The sequence below is a fragment of the Emydura macquarii genome, unplaced genomic scaffold, assembly GCF_026122565.2.
Source record: "Emydura macquarii macquarii isolate MOO-44397 ecotype Brisbane River unplaced genomic scaffold, CSIRO-AGI_Emac_v2 contig_2897, whole genome shotgun sequence".
NCBI classification, from domain to species: Eukaryota; Metazoa; Chordata; order Testudines; family Chelidae; genus Emydura; species Emydura macquarii.
The window spans coordinates 19,152,815-19,169,101 of NW_027133034.1; the positions used below are offsets into that span (position 1 = coordinate 19,152,815).

At 45.2% G+C, this 16,287-nt stretch overlaps 1 protein-coding gene across 2 annotated transcripts in view; it reads right to left on the minus strand.

The window, feature by feature from the left end:
• The window catches only part of SLC12A2 (solute carrier family 12 member 2), a 107,517-nt gene that overhangs the window by 46,577 nt on the left and 44,653 nt on the right, over nucleotides 1-16,287 (minus strand). For both annotated transcript variants that reach the window (XM_067569260.1, XM_067569259.1), the window contains exon 10: nucleotides 10,890-11,044. In XM_067569260.1, coding sequence (XP_067425361.1) covers nucleotides 10,890-11,044 — 155 coding nt within the window. The remainder of the gene's footprint in view (nucleotides 1-10,889; nucleotides 11,045-16,287) is intronic.

A 16,287-nucleotide genomic window follows, 5' to 3' on the forward strand; every position in this document is an offset into this window, starting at 1 on the left:
AGAGGTGTGGATTTTTTAGAAGAATTTAGAAATCCATTCCAAATCTGAATAATCAACAATTCAAAAAAAATATTTTTAAATCCAAAAGTTCAAAGATTAATTTAATGGAGGAAAAATAGTCAAAAATTTAAAGTTAGTTTATTAGATGTTTTTTCAAAGTGATATTATTTCTAGGCAACTTCTATGAAAGGAATTTCTGAGGAATCAAAAGGAAAAAGGAAAGTATGCTTAAGTGCCTGAAAGAGCTGTCTACTCTTCAAACAGTTTTCTGTACATGTTCATATTCACACTTCAGTGTAAATTAATCATCAAATGGAAGAACAATACAAGCAGAATTTTAAAGAAAATAATTTTACCTTAAACTAGGTTAAAAACAAAAATAGTGCTTGTTTACTGTTGCCTCTCTTAGTACGACCACCACTAACTAGCCATTTTCACTTGTTTACTGAGATTCTAATCAGTTTCATTTTCTAGTGAACATGCTGGGTAATGCCAACATTGCAAGGGGAAATGTTTAAGCTACACCTTTGGAATTTTAAACAACTTCATGAAAATATTTATATTTTTCTTAGATATTGTAAAAGTCTCATTTGTTTTTAGTATAAGAGAAAGTTGAATGTCAACCTGAAGAATTAAATTCTATCCCTTCTGCTGCCAAAAAATTCCTGTGTGATGCTAGAGAAGTCTATTAAACTAAGCTTTTCACAGTTGACCATTAATTGTGTGTTCCTCATTTTCTGGGTGCCCAGATTTGCACATGTATCGAGCACTCACATTATAACTGAAGTTGACAGGAGCTGTTCTTCGAATATACAAGTGCTATAAAAATGCTAAGTAAATGAAAAAAAAAAAAAAAATCAGATCCTAGGTGCCTCAAATTGGGCACCCAAAGTTGGTTGATAATTTTGGCCTTAATATCTATGCGCTTTAGTTCCCAGTTCAATAGGGATACTGTACTACCTCTCACAGGGGTGTTATAAAGATACATTAATTAATGGTTATGAATCACTCACTCAAGTACTCTGGTGAAAACACCACCGAAATGCCCAGGAGGAAATTAATTTTGCATTCAATGAAATGTTTGGATAGTGTATGTCATAAGGGCTGGGGCCACACATTAAATGTGGAGAAATATTCCATGATTACCTGTTCACCAACACAGGGATCCTCTGGAAAAAATAGTATGTGATCTCGTAATTAAAGACTATCATAATGCATATGTCACAAGAGGCCAAACTAAAGAATGGACAGGAAAACAGGGTTACTTACCAGTAACTGTTGTTCTTCGAGATGTGTTGCTCATATCCATTCCCATTTAGGTGTGTGTGCGCTCCTTGCACAGTTTCTCGGAACTTTTTTGCCCTTAGCAGTCCCGGTAGGGTCGGCTCAGGCGCCCCCTGGAGTCCCATGCCCATGTCGCGGTACATAGGGCACTGCCGACCCCACCGGCCCCCAGTCTCTTCTTTCTGCCGACTCCAACAGTGGGGACGGAGGGTGGGTGTGGAATGGATATGAGCAACACATCTCGAAGAACAACAGTTACTGGTAAGTAACCCTGTTTTCTATCTTCGAGTGATTGCTAATATCCATTCCCATTTAGGTGACTAGATAGCGTTGCGCCGCCCTGGCCAGGACGGCTCTACCAAACCCGGCGTCCTCTCTCGCCTGTTGCACTATGGCGTAGTGGGACGTAAAGGTATGCACCGTCGACCAGGTCGCTGCTCTGCAGATGTCCTGCAGGGGCACTCTCCCCAGGAAGGCCGCAGATGAGGCCTGGGCCCTGGTCGAGTGTGCCGTTACAGCCCCTGGAAGCGGTACCTTTGCCTGCTCATAACAGGTCTTGATGCAGGCGGTGATCCAGGTGGAGATGCACTGGGTGGAGACCGGTGAGCCTTTCGTCCAGTCCGCCACTGCCACAAACAGCTGCGTCAACTTCCGGAAGGGCTTGGTCCTCTCGAGGTAGAAGGCCAAGGCTCGTCTGACATCCAGGGAGTGCCATCTCCGCTCCTCCTCCGAAGCGTGTGGTTTGGGGAAAAACACAGGGAGGAAGATATCCTGGTTATAATGAAACTGGGACACCACCTTCGGCAGGAAGGCCGGGTGGGGTCTCAGTCGGACCTTATCTTTGTAAAAGACCGTATAGGGAGGCTCTGAGGTTAAGGCCCTTATCTCAGAGACCCTTCTGGCCGATGTGATGGCCAACAGGAAGGACACCTTCCATGAGAGTACGAGCAACGGGCATGTCACCAAGGGCTCGAAGGGGGGGCCCGTCAACATGGCGAGGACCAGGTTCAAATCCCAGGGAGGCACCGGGTCACGGACCTGGGGATATAGCCTCTCCACCCCTTTAAGGAATCTAGATGACATGGGGTGTGAGAACAGGGATCTGCCACTCCATCAGCTGGTGGAAAGCCAAGATGGCTGCCAGGTGTACCTTGAGAGAGGCCAGGGCTAAGCCCTGCAGCTTCAGGTGAAGGAGGTATTCCAAAATCGCCTGAATTGGTGAGGAGCTCGGTAGGATGCCCCGGGACTGAGCCCAACACGTAAACCGCTTCCACTTGGCCCTGTACACCAACTGCTGTTAAGTAAGACCTGCTGTACCTGTAGGGAGCAGGTTCTCTCTCCCTCTGTTAGCCACAGAGTCTCCACGCTGTCAGGTGGAGGGAGTCCAGGTCTGGGTGGAGCAGGCGACCCTGGTCCTGGGAGAGCAGGTCGTGACGCTTCGGGAGCAGCAGGGGCGTGGCTATGGACAGGTCCAGCAATATACTGAACCAATGCTGTCTCGGCCAGGCTGGGGCGATCAGTATGATGTCTGCCTTGTCTCTCTTGATTTTCAAGAGGACTCTGGATAGTAAGGGGACGGGGGAAAAGCATACATGAGGGTCCCCGTCCATTCTATCTGGAACGCATCGGAAACGGAGTCCGGTTCGCGCCCTCGGAGTGAGCAGAACGTCGGGCATTTCCTGTTCCAGGCCGATGCGAACAGGTCCAGATGGGGAACCACCCACCTTTGGAAGATGGAATTTACCACCTCCTGGTGTAGTGACCAATCGTGCCGGGGGAGGAACGATCTGCTGAGGCAGTCCGCCTCGTCGTTCCTGACCCCCGGGAGATGAGAGGCAGCTATGTGGAAGTCGTGCCTCACCGCCAGGTCCCAGAGCAACATGGCTTCCTGGCACAGGGCCGAGGAGTGTGCTCCCCCCGCCTGTTCATATAGAACATGGCTGCTGTGTTGTCCGTTAGGACCTGTACCACTCTGCCCCGGAGAAACCGGAGGAAGACCTTGCAAGCAAGGCGGACTGCCCTGAGTTCCCTGACGTTGATGTGCAGGGAGATCTCGCTTGGTGACCAGCGCCCTTGGGTACTGAGGTTGCCCGTGATGTGCGCTCCCCACCCCACATCGGAGGCGTCGGTGATCAAGGTTACCGACGGTACCATCTCCCTGAAGAGAACTCCCTTCAACACCTCCCTCAGGTCCTTCCACCAACATAGGGAAGTCAGTACTGGGGTGGGTAAGGTGACTATCCTGTGGAGAGGATGTCTGATTGGGGTGTACACAGAGGCTAGCCACCTCTGAAGGGGCCTGAGCCTGAGGCGAGCTAACCGCACCACGTATGTGCAGGCTGCCATGTGTCCCAACAGCTGAAGGCATCGCCAGGCTGTCGTCATGGGGGACCTGTGAAGGTCGTCTATCAAGGCAGCCATCACCTCGAAGCGGGGTCTCGGGAGGAAGGCTCTGGCCTGGGTGGTGTCTAGCGTGGCCCCAATGAACTCTATGCGCTGCACCGGAGTGAGAATGGATTTCTGCTCGTTGGTGAGCAGACCCAGGTCGGTGCACACTGCGCATGTGAGTTCCAGGCTGTTCCTGACATGGCCCCAGGACCTGCCCCGGATCAGCCAATCGTCCAGGTATGGGAATATCTGGACTCCTTTGCGGCGCAAGTGCGCTGCCACCACTGCCATACACTTTGTAAAAACCCTGGGGGCAGACGAAAGACCAAATGGCAGGGCTGTAAATTGGTAGTGGATACCAGCTACCATGAATCTTAGGAACCTTCTGTGTCCCGGGAGGATAGAAATGTGAAAGTATGCGTCCTTGAGATCGAGGGCTGCATACCAGTCCCCTGGGTCCAGGAGAGGAATGATCGAGGCCAGGGAGACCATCCGGAACTTTAGGCGTCTGATAAACTTGTTCAGACGGCGGAGGTCCAGAATGGGCCTCAGTCCCCCTTTGGCCTTGGGGATCAAGAAGTATTGGGAGTAAAACCCTTGTCCCCTTTCCCCTGGTGGGACCTCCTCCATCGCCCCCAGCCGGAGGAGGGAGCAGACTTCCTGAGTGAGGAGTTGCTCGTGAAGTGGGTCCCTGAAGGGAGATTGGACCGGAGGGGAGTCCAGGGGGAAGGCCGTGAGCTGTAGAGCATAGCCCCTGGGGACTATACCAAGGACCCATTGGTCCGACGTGACACTTTGCCAGTGGGCGTAGTACGGCCGTAATCTGTGGGCAAAGGGTCGGTCGAGAGGCAGGGGATAAGTAAGAGTACCACCCCCTTGCGCACCATCAAAGACTTTTTATTATTCTGGCCCTTATTCGAGCCACGGGTCCCCGCCGAAGACCCCGAACGATTACGGCGGTTAGGGCCTCTAAACCTCTCCCGACCCCTTCTGGGTTGAGCAGGTCTAGGGGGCTGCCTCGGTGGTTGTTGAGGCTGCCGTTGGCCCTGAGGGCGGTTTTGACGCCTCGCAGCCTGAGGGGTGTAAATCCCCAGGGAGCGCAGCATGGCCCTCGAGTCCTTGAGGGCGTGTAACTTGTCGTCAGTGGTGTCCGCGAAAAACCCAGTTCCATCGAAAGGAAGATCCTGGATGGTGCGCTGGGCTTCCTGAGACAGACCTGACGACTGAAGTCACGAGGCCCTCCTCATGGCGATGGCCGATGCTATGGCCTGACTAGCGGCGTCCGCCGCGTCGCTGGAAGAGTTCAGGGCCGCTCCCGCCACCGCGGCCCCTTCCTCTATTACCACCATGAAGTCCACAGTCTTGTCCTGGGGCAGGACCTATGGAAGGACCTCAGCAAGCCTCTGCAGCGAGGACCATAGGTTGAGGTTGTACCTCCCTAGGAGCGCCTGGTGGTTGGCGATCCTCAGCTGCAGAGACGCTGTTGTATAGGCTTGCGGCCAAAGAGGTCTAACTTCTTGGCATCCTTATTTTTTGGGGTGTTGGCTTGACCGCCTTGCCTCTCTCTCTGGTTGACAGCATCAACAACCAGAGAGCACAGTGCCGGATGGGTGTATAAGTACTCCACCCCCTCCACAGGGACGGAGTACTTTTTCTCGGCCCCCTTGGCAGTTGGAGGGACCGAGGCTGGAGTCTGCCAAAGGGACTTGGCCACCTTGAGCACCCTCTCGTGAATCGGGAGGGTTACCCTAGATGGCCCTACCATCCCCGAGGCTCCAAATAGGGGGTCCTCCTCCTCGGAGAGCTCCTTGAGATCTAGTCCCAGGTTACCAGCGACTCTTTTTAAGATGTCCTGGTGGGCTCGAAAGTCCTGCCATGGACCTTTGCGACCCCAGAAGGTGACGTCATCGGGGGATGAGGTGGAGGACTGGGAAAGGGGCCCTGTGGAGGCGCCTTCCTCCGGATCGGATCCCTCGTCCAAGGGGTGATCCCTTTCCCTGTGGGATGCTGGAGGCGGAGGCGCCCCAGATGATTTGAGGGAAACCGTCGCCTGTCCCACCTGTGTACCCCAAGGGCCCCAATAAGGCCACTGCCAAGGTCCCTGGGGCCATTGTGGAGCCAGCATCGGTGCCGAGTGGGTCACCCGGTGCCGTGATCTAGACCCGGATCCACTGGAGCGGCATTTGCTCCTGGCCTTGGGGGAGTGGCTCTGGGAACTGGAGGACGACGGCGAATGTCGGTGCCATCGCGAGTGGTGCCGACGGGAGGAGGAGTTGCTCAAGCCCGAGCGTCTTCTTCCTCTTGAGGATTTCCGACGGCATTTGCCCCCTTTAGGTGACCGGGAGCGGTGCCGGCGAGAAGATCGGGACCGGGATCTGGATCGGTGCCGACCTGTAGAGCGGGACTGAGCGCAGGATGGACTATGCGTCGGTGCCCGGCAAGTCGGTGCTGAAGACGCTGGTGCCGCAGGAAGCGGTTCCATAGTCGGCGATGGTGCAGCTGGCTTTGCCGCAGACGGCGATGACAGGGTCTGCCGTGGCGGCGGTGCCGTTGACTCAGGCTGTGCCATCGTGGGAGGCTCCGGGATCCGCACCGGACTGGGTGTCGGGGATCTGGACCAGTGCCGGGTGCTGCGGTGCCAAGCCGGGCTGTCGAGGGATGATGGTGTCATCGTCCCTCGAGAGCTCCTCGATCGTCCAAGGTCCCGTGGCGACGAGGAGCTGGACTCGGTGCCGGAACTGGGAGGGGAGCCCGCACTCTCCACCCTCCGCGACCATCTGGGGGGAGACTTCGACTCCTGTCTCCACCCACCCATTACGGGCTTACCCCGAGACGCGAGCCCCAACCTCAGCCGAGGGAGGGGCGGAGGCGTGGGCAGGCCCATGAGGGCGCGTGCCGCGGCGAATGCCTCCGGCATCGACGGCCCTTGCAAGGGCTCTGCCCCACTCCGAGGAGTTGGGGAGGGCTCCTTGCGTGGAGATGCCGGTGCCGGAGAAACCTCTACAGCACGTGGCTGGGGCATCTCCGGACTCCCCCGGTGCCGGGACGGCGGTGCGGAGGAGTCCCGGCGCGCTGTCTCTTTGCGGCGCTTCGGTGCCGGCCCCTTGGATGATGTCGGTGCCGGCGGAGCACTCCGCACCGAGGAGACGCTCGGTGCCGCAGATGACCGCGCTGGCTCGGGGTCCGGACGTAGAGCGGACTCCATCAATATCACCTTCAGCCGCGCCTCTCTCTCCTTCTGGGTCCGCGGCTTGAAGGCCCTGCAGATTTTACATCTGTCCCTGCGGTGCTGCTTCCCGAGGCATCGGAGGCAGCGTGAGTGAGGGTCACTCACAGGGACCAGCTTAGCACATTCAGTGCACTGTTTGAAACCTGTTGAGCCAAGGCATGGCCCAACGAAGAGAAAGAACCCCTGAGGGTTTTCCAAACTCTCTACTAACTGGTTTATAACGATGCGAATAACAAAAGAGCTAAGGGTTTGCGACTTGCAAGCAAGAAGCAAAGTTCCAACAACCGTCAACGGGCGGAAAGAAGGAACTGGGGGCTGGTGGGGTCGGCAGTGCCCTATGTACCGTGACATGGGCGCGGGACTCTAGGGGGCGCCTGAGCCGACCCTACCGGGACTGCTAAGGGCAAAAAAGTTCCGAGAAACTGTGCACGGAGCGCACACACACCTAAATGGGAATGGATATGAGCAATCACTTGAAGACAGAATCCTTAATACTGCCATTCCCTAACTTTCAAGGGCTTGATTTTGCAACTGTAATATTAGTCTAAGAGTTTTTTTAATGCAATGTGTATTTATATTAAAAATAAAATGGAGGTACCAGTTGTAGCTCCATAGATAAAGTCTGGTTACGATGTAGGCTTAATATAGGCCATACATTTTCTACACTTAAGTAGACTTTCAGTGTACATGTCACACAGGTTGCATGCCCCTTAAATGTATGTGTGTTGACTACTTATACTGAACAATTTGTTCCACCATCTATATATCTGACACACTGCATTCATTTTCCAGTCCTGAAGAAGAGCTATGTGTAAGCTTGAATCTCTAACCAACAGGAGTTGGTCCAATATAAGATATTACCTTACCAAACTTGTGTCTGTGATGTATTTAAGACAGTCCAACTCTTTATTAACTGAAAATATTTTAGAAAGATTTCAATGAACAGAAAAATGGGTAGAGATCAATCTTGAGTACATCTGATGCTACAGGTAAGTTTTTTAAAACTATTTTTAGATGCTTATGTGCAGCAGACAGATTAAAAGTCTTCACCATTATATGCATAAAGCCATCTTCATCAGTAGCAACATTTTTGTCAGACTTTATTATAACTGAGGAAGTTTTATCTGCAGTTTTTTCTCCCCATCAGCTGCTACATTTCTGTGGCACAGTTCTGGGAACAACCAAGATACATCTCCCTCTCCTTGCTCAATCTTTTCACTTAACCATAAAAACCCTTTGGAAATTAATGCACACAATCTTTGTGAAAAAAGGTATGTTTTGTATCACAACGTTGACAAAACACAACCAAAAAGCAAGGAAATGAAAAAATTAAACAACTTACACTACACATATCTTCCAATTATCAATCCATGGCACACATTTTACCACTACCACAACTATCATACAAACAGATCACATATACCACAGCCATACCTCTACAGGCCAAGGATACCAGCTTTCTATCACCCCCTTTATCAATCTACACCCTTCCACCATACATTTGGTACTACTAGTGTTTGAAAGGAGTAGTTTGGTAAAGTATTGTCCACAGAAGGGTGAGTTGTATCTACCTATGCACTTCCTAGCTTTTGTGGTTTGTGTATGTAATACTATTTTACAGCAAAAGTCTGGGGAGGCGGGGTTGGGCCTCATACAAAGAGTATATATCCTCAAAGTATTCCACAACTTTGTCATAATCTGCTGGTTAGTTTCTTGGATGCATCTCAGCACTTGAAAGAAATAAGGCTTGGATGATTAATATCCATTTTAAAATGGATCCAGATCAGATTGATAACATTGGTAGGTTAGGAGAAGCAAATAAAAAATAATGGCAAGTATGATATCGACACTCCTAAATGAGTAGTTACTATTTGGAAGTTGCATTAATAATTTAGAGGTCATGTTAGATCAGAGACGGCTATTAGATTTTTGAGTAGCAGTTGCTGACTGACTGCGTTCACAATCCTGCATGCTGTTTCCTGTGGGCAGACTCCTGCACCCACACAGTAGCCTGCTGATTTCAAATGGGACTCTGTATGGATGCAAGGGTCTGCCCACAGGAAACAGCATGCAGGGATCAGGACCCAAGAGTACGTTATTCCATTTGCACATTGCAAGAAAAATGCAACAGTTTATTTCTGATTCAAACCTTGCTTTCAATCAACATCTGTTATCTCATCACTAATCTACAGTAAAAATACTCTACATGGAACTACAGGTGGAAGCCATTCTGAATCAGAAGCTATGGAAGAATATGGCTGTCCACTTGCTAAACCGGGTTCCATGCTGAGATAAGAGCAATGATCTACAAAATTACCTAGCTGCCTACCAGCAAAAAAAAAAATTAAAGTTCTGAAAGGTTTATGACCTGGCTAAATGAAAAATGACCTCAGGCAATAGCGATGCATACGTAGGTGGCAGATGTACCTGAATGGTGCGTCCCCAGGGTTCAAAATGGAAGAGGGAATATTGGCAGGGCATTCTCTGTCAAGACCCTTGACCCTAAAATTCACTTTTTCCATGCCCATCAAAACCTACATTTATTTACATTCCAGACAAACTGCCCAGTTCATTGTTTTCCTTTGACATTTGGCAAGCGGGAGGATGGGGGTAGTAATGAGACAGAGAATTAGGCTATGGAATAAGTGTAATTTTGATGACCAAATAGTAGGAAAATAGAGCTCTATCAGGCATATTATTGTGATTACTGACCATTTCAAAAAGGACACCATTAATTTAAATTTTAAGTCATATTTCTCTCTGCAAAGTAGCCTGCAATAAAATTACAGTTTCAAACAGATTAGCAGAATGAAAGTTGTCTGTATTTTCAATTTTGTGTATTTAACAGCACTGTGTTTCATTTAGGATCTATATGAGGAAGTTGAGCGACATAACCATTTTAATATGTACACTTCAAACTTTTGTTTTGCAATTGTTTTGCATGTAAATACATCATTCCAAAATAGCTCCCAATGCAGATATTCTTCCAGAATAAAAAAGCAACTTTATTCCAGAATAACAACGCCACTCACAAAAGAAATAGCCGTGTATTCTAGCATATAGTGTCCACACAGGGAAATTAATCTGGAATAGCTATGTCGGTCAGTTTTCCCAGTGTCGACAGGCCACTACCATCTGCCAATAGGGAGTCTCACCTGTTTGTGGGTTTTTCACAAAGGAACAAGGGAGAGAAATAAATATAGCAAACTGGAAAGATGATCGTAAAGTCACAAAAACTGGTTTGTATAGAATAGGAAGCACAGAACTAGCCTCTTAACACATAAGCTAGATTTCAGTTTAATGGGTTCCTCTTTAAGTATGAGTTAGTTTTTACAAAAAAAGAGTTTGATATCCTGGATACACATTTTTAATGTTTCCCTGAACTCAAACATGTCCTAGGAATATCAGCATGGTATAATAAGAGTTACAACTTAAATGAAACCAAGAACAAGGATGAAGATAGAAAAAGAATTATCTTCAGAACAGTGAGGGAATGAACAGCAAAATGCTTCTCACTTGTTAGAAGATAAAAACAAGGGGTAATTAAGAAAGTTAATAACTGTAAAGCCTTATTAGTAGGTTGCATACACCTATCTATCCACTAGAAAGGAGGTTTAATGGCTCAAAACGTTAAACAATGAACATTCTACAACCTACCACCCATACAATTTGCTCATGTAGACAATGGAGATCTCCAATTAAAATATCTGGAGATAAAAATAAAATTGTTTAACATAAACGTACCTTGTTGTTCTTGTATATAGTATCATGAAAATGCTTCACTAAACAAAGCCTTTAAGACACACACATGAAACACAGTATTTTACAAAAAAAGGCTTGTTTCCTAAAGAACAAAACAGGATTTCCTTATATTTATAGTAGATGGGCTATATTTTAGTCAAGGCTTATTTCACAAAATTTGCTACACAATCAACACCAAAAAAAATCATTTAATTGATGCTCTATCAAGCTTTAAAGCTTCTCTGACCTGGAAGCTATTCAGCAGACCATAAGGACATTCCGTCTTCTGACAAGATGAGAAGTCAACTTTTAACTTGCAAGCAGCAGTAGTGCAATTTGTCAGTTCAGTGATGATGGTGTTATTAATGATCATCCCCGTGGCATCCCGAACAACACAAGCACCTAGTGTGGACCCAAACACAACACAGGTTGTCCAGTGGCAGTGAAACAGGCTGTTAAGAAAATTTATGTCCAGCTCAATTCTCTTTTTTTTAGGAAGTATATTTCCTAAAAGTAGCATTTCCTTTAAGTTACTTCTGATATTTAACAAACATACACATGCTTCATTTTCTTGGACAGAGAAGTAAGCAAGATGACAAAGAAGCAGGAAAGAAAACATCATACATTAGTTATTACATAACATTTTAGCAATATCAATACAAAGCACTTGTATACTATTTTAAACATGTTTAAAATGCTTTTTAATACATTGCTTATGTTAATGTGCTTTTGTTGGCTGCATCGGAAATAAGCAGAGAAATTCTATAAAAAGATTTATTTGATTCATAATTAATAAAAAGTAAAGGAAAAAACATGGGAAAAAGCTAGATTATAAAAACACCAGTTTTAAAATTCCCATATTATTTTATTTTCCTGTGCTGTACATATGAATTTCTTGGGGCAATTTTTATTTACAACTGGTATTGTACACCCTCACATTTGATTTTATTTTTATTCTTGCTGTTCTACATTTGTTAGTTTTAATATTAGAAGGGCAGAGACAAATTTTTCACAACCATTCAAATCTCTGATTTTTTTTTTTTTGTAATTTCTATTTTCTTTTCTTGAAAATAAAATGTTTTAAAATGCTGTTTTATCAGACTGTTCCAATTACATAAATTTACATAGGTTTGTTTTTTTCTCCTCCTTCACTGCGGAGACTGGCCTGATGGGACAAAAGGGATGTAGATTAAGTGGGAAGTGCCACCTATTGGGTTGCTTTGGGGGTAGAGTTTTGCTGCTTTTCTTTTTTTTAAATGGTATTTTAATAAAAACAAGAGGCACCTATATGAGTACTTTTGTTATAAATAACAAGAAATTTTACAGACACTTTCTAAACCATCAGGTTTACCTTTTTTTAAAAAAGGTGGTCTAGTCATGTTATTGAAAATGTGTTCTTTTCCCCCTTCATACACTATTAGTTTTGGCTAGTCAGGTTGCTATCTCATAATTCAGTTTCTGGTACTATGGATATTGTATTGCTCTGAAACTATGTACTATGTCATGACATGACAATCTGATGTTCTACACTGACACGTGCTCAAAAAATATTTCCTTTCACCAAATGTAATGCCATTCTTCTATGCTCACCTCAAACTTTGCTTGTTTTGAATACAAATGTATCATTCAAGTTCTCCATCTCCTAATAACTCAATCAGCGGATGCCATAACATTCTGTAAATAGTAAGTGGCTTGTTCTGATGCCCACTGCAGGCCAGCTAGTTTGTAAGACTAAAAGTAACACAGCTGACCAAAAAAAAAACCAAAAAACAAAAAAACATTTGGTGGGCAGTAACGGTAATAAATCAGTGTTCGCCGGGGGGGGGGGGGGTGTGTGTGTGTGTGTTGGTTTTTTGGGGTTTTTTTTCCCCTTCCTCAAACAAACCCACTATTTTTTCTAACAAAGTTTCATGACTCTGATAGCTGTAGTCTTTAATTCTTTCAGGATTATGATTAATTATTTGTGATGCCACTGCTAAAAGCCAACAAGGAATATTGTTGAAAGTAAAAGAATATGCAGATCAGCATCCAGGTAAAAAATGGAATGACATCTGTTCAATAAGAATAAACTAAGCTATCCAAACTCGGTTTAAAAAAACCTTGCTATTTAAAATATACAAATCTCTCCTTTGACGTTTATAGTTCTTTTATCTTTGGTAAAATAGTTATTGTTTAGCCTTCTAGGTACAATTATTGAAATTAAATTAAACGAAGTTTGGATAATGGCCAATAGTATCTAGTATTTAAGGGAAAACAGATTTATTTCATTAGGAGTTTGAAAGAGTGAAGTAAGAGAATTCTCTTAGCCTTTACTGATCTGCAGATCAAGTTTCTTCAGAGAAAGAATGACAAGAACGTTTTAGGAATGAACAAAAACATAGCATGTGATATTTGTTGGCTTAGGTAACTTCTCCTCTGAAAAGGAAATATTTCTCCACGGTATTACCTCTTAAAGTTGCCAGAATGAGATTTAATTTCTAAAATGATGCTGAGTGATTTCAATTTATTTTCTGTTGAAATATTTCTGTATATATACTAATTCACACACACTGTATTCAGCTATAAGCAGCTATTAAGTAAGTAAACTTCAACACACAAAACTATCATGGATAGGGCTCGTAGCACTGCATATTAAAGTTGACTGACTGTTTCCAGCTGCTTATAAAAGACACTTTGCTAAACTAAACATTTGGACTGAAATTTTCCATGCTGAGTGTCTGTCTCAGGCTATCTTTTTTGGAAGATATCAGCCAATACACTTTAGTTGAAGAATGAGATTAGTGAAAAATACACTGTTTTACCATATTAAAATTTGTAGCTATTCTTTATTTTGAAAAGCTCTGGCGCCTCTATGCTTTGGATAAGGGTCTCAAAATTTGGCAGAATGGCTTTTGTATCAGAGATGTGCCTCTTTTGCTATCCCCAGGTAAATGCTCCCAAAGTTCACCAAGTTAAAAACCTTTAAAAATAAAATCAGTTTGTACAGTTCCAGTAAAGACTTGTTAGATGTTTGCAGCAGAATTCCCCAAAGATTTTATTTGCACTGGGCATGCTCCAAGTCCAGGGCTGAACAGGACTTTCCCTACACTTGCAGCTCTGGCTTGTGTATAGGAACTGAAACCTGGGAGATTGTCTGCTGCATGCACAATGCTCAGCCTGATGGCAGTTAGGGAACAAGGAGGAGAAAGATGCCTGACTGAAATGAAGAGGTGGCAAGAGCCAAACTATAGTGGAACAAGTGTAAATTGGGACTGGGAGTTGGGAGAAGATGGGACAAGAAGCCTAAGGATTCGAGTGGAGACTAGAACTGGCTATGTAAACAGAATGGGACTGGAATGATGAGCTAGGGCTGAGGAAGAGCCAGGGACAAACTGAAAGGGATGGGGGCAGAAGGGTCTGGGACTACTAGATCTCCACTTCCAGAGGATGGAATGGAACCCATAATTCCTGACTACTTCCCTGCTGTCAGCAAATACTCATGAAGTCCACTAGCAAAGTGTGTGTGTATCAACCCCCTCTAGTGCTGGTCCACATTGCAAAAGTAGGTTGTCCTCCTCTATCAGTTACTCAGTTTGCTTAAGTGCCACAGATCTGTGCGGTGGATCTAAAAGCTTCCACCATGATGAACCAGGTCCACGTGGTGGCCACATGATAGAATTTGTTTTCTCAGTTTGCTTTTATAAAAACCTAGAAAAATACACACAAAAATTACATTAAAAAAAACAGTAATGTTGCAAAGTCAAGCACTTAAAACTTAGGAAATACCAGAATTAAGGTTGCTGGTACAATGTTAATTTGGCCCCTTGGTGTGTGCACGCATTAGGACAGTCTTATTACATGATCACATATTTTTTCCACAGGACCCCCTCCTTCATTCAGAGCACAAGATGGACTAGAGTTCAATTAGGGTTATGTCGTGAAGGAGTCACATTTGTAGGATCACTGCTTCATTTGTTGTAGAAGTTGGAAGGGATGCAGGGGACTGCACGAAGAGAATGGAGGGTCTCATAGTTAAGGCAGTTCAATGCCGCTCTGCAGAATTCTATTCTATTCCTGCCTCTGCCACAGAATTCTGATGTGATGCTGGGAAAGTCACAAACCAAATTTTCAGAGGTAAGCACTAATCGTGTATTCCTCATTTTCTGAGTGCCCAACTTGAGACCCTGGGTTGGACTTGCAGAAGCGCTAAGCGCTCACAGCTGCAACTAAAGCCAATGGAAGTGGTGCTTGAATATGTGAAATACTATATAATGCTATGTACTCTGAAAACTCAGGTCCTAGGTGTTTGAAATAGGGTACCCAAAATTAGTGCATATTTGCAACTTTAATCTTTGTTCCTCAACTCCGTATCTGTAAAATGAGGATAATATCACTCTTCATATCAGAGTGGTGTTGTGCAAATTAAATAAAATGTTTATGACACACAATTACTATAGTGATGGGCACCATGAAAAAGACCATCAAGCACTCAAAAATTAAGAAATGACTGAATTAGAGTTGCCTATGCAAGCCTAATCCTGCCACCTCAAATCTGCATGATGCACCTTTCAAAATAGGGCTATGTTCTGTTTTCTCCTCATAACGCCTGTCTCATTCAGTACCAAGGATAGATGAACAACTTAGCTGCCTCCTAAGCTTGTACTAACTTCCTTTTGTCCTCTTCCTTCAATGTATGACCAATGACTTATTTACTGCACACCATTCAAATGCTGCACTGAATACAGAGTAGGTTTTGTTTTCTACTTGACTTTTCTATTGCTTTAAGCACCATATAACCTGAGTGCCTCACACATTGATTAAATGTGTTTTAATACTATCTACACACACACACACACACACGTATCATCCCCAGCACAGAGATGCAGAGTCAAGATAGATATTAAGACAAAGATTTACAAGACTGTTGACAAAATTTCAGTTGCCCAATTTTATACTTACCACCTGATTTTTCACAAATACTTAGCACCCATTGATTTCAACTGAAGTTACAAGCTGCAAGTGCTCACCACTTCTGAATCATCAGGCCAGGATGATTATCCAGGAAGTGAGTAACAAAACTGGACACTTCTGAAAATTCTGGTTGAACTGACTTGTGACATCACTGAGGAAGCCTATGGTAGGGACAGAACCCAGTTCTGAGTCCTGGTCCAAAAAGGCTTTTTTTCCCCACTTTGTTTCCCCTTGCATCATTCACAGAAGTTGGAAGGCATACAGCGAATGAAACAGGGAGGATGGGGAGATCCTTTAGACAATGATTATCCAAAGCTCTGACTCATTCACCACCCATCTGTATGCAGATTGAGGCAAGGGTTCTTGCCTAGACAACCATAATTTTGGCATTTCCTAACTTAATTGTTTGGTTTTGCTAACAACAGTCTTAATATATTTCTTGTATTTAAGTTTCCTAGTTTAAATAGGAAACAGAAAAACATAAATTTCATCATCACGTGACCCTTAGGGTATGACTACATTACATTTTAAAACCTGAGGCAGAGAGTCTCAAGCCCGCTTCCTTAGACCTGGGCTCTCTGTCACATGGCTAAAAACAGCAATGCAGACGTTTGGGCTCAGGCTTAGGGCTGGGAGATGGGCTTCAGAGCCAGAGCTCCATCCCAAGCCACAACATTTACACTGGTGTTTTTAGC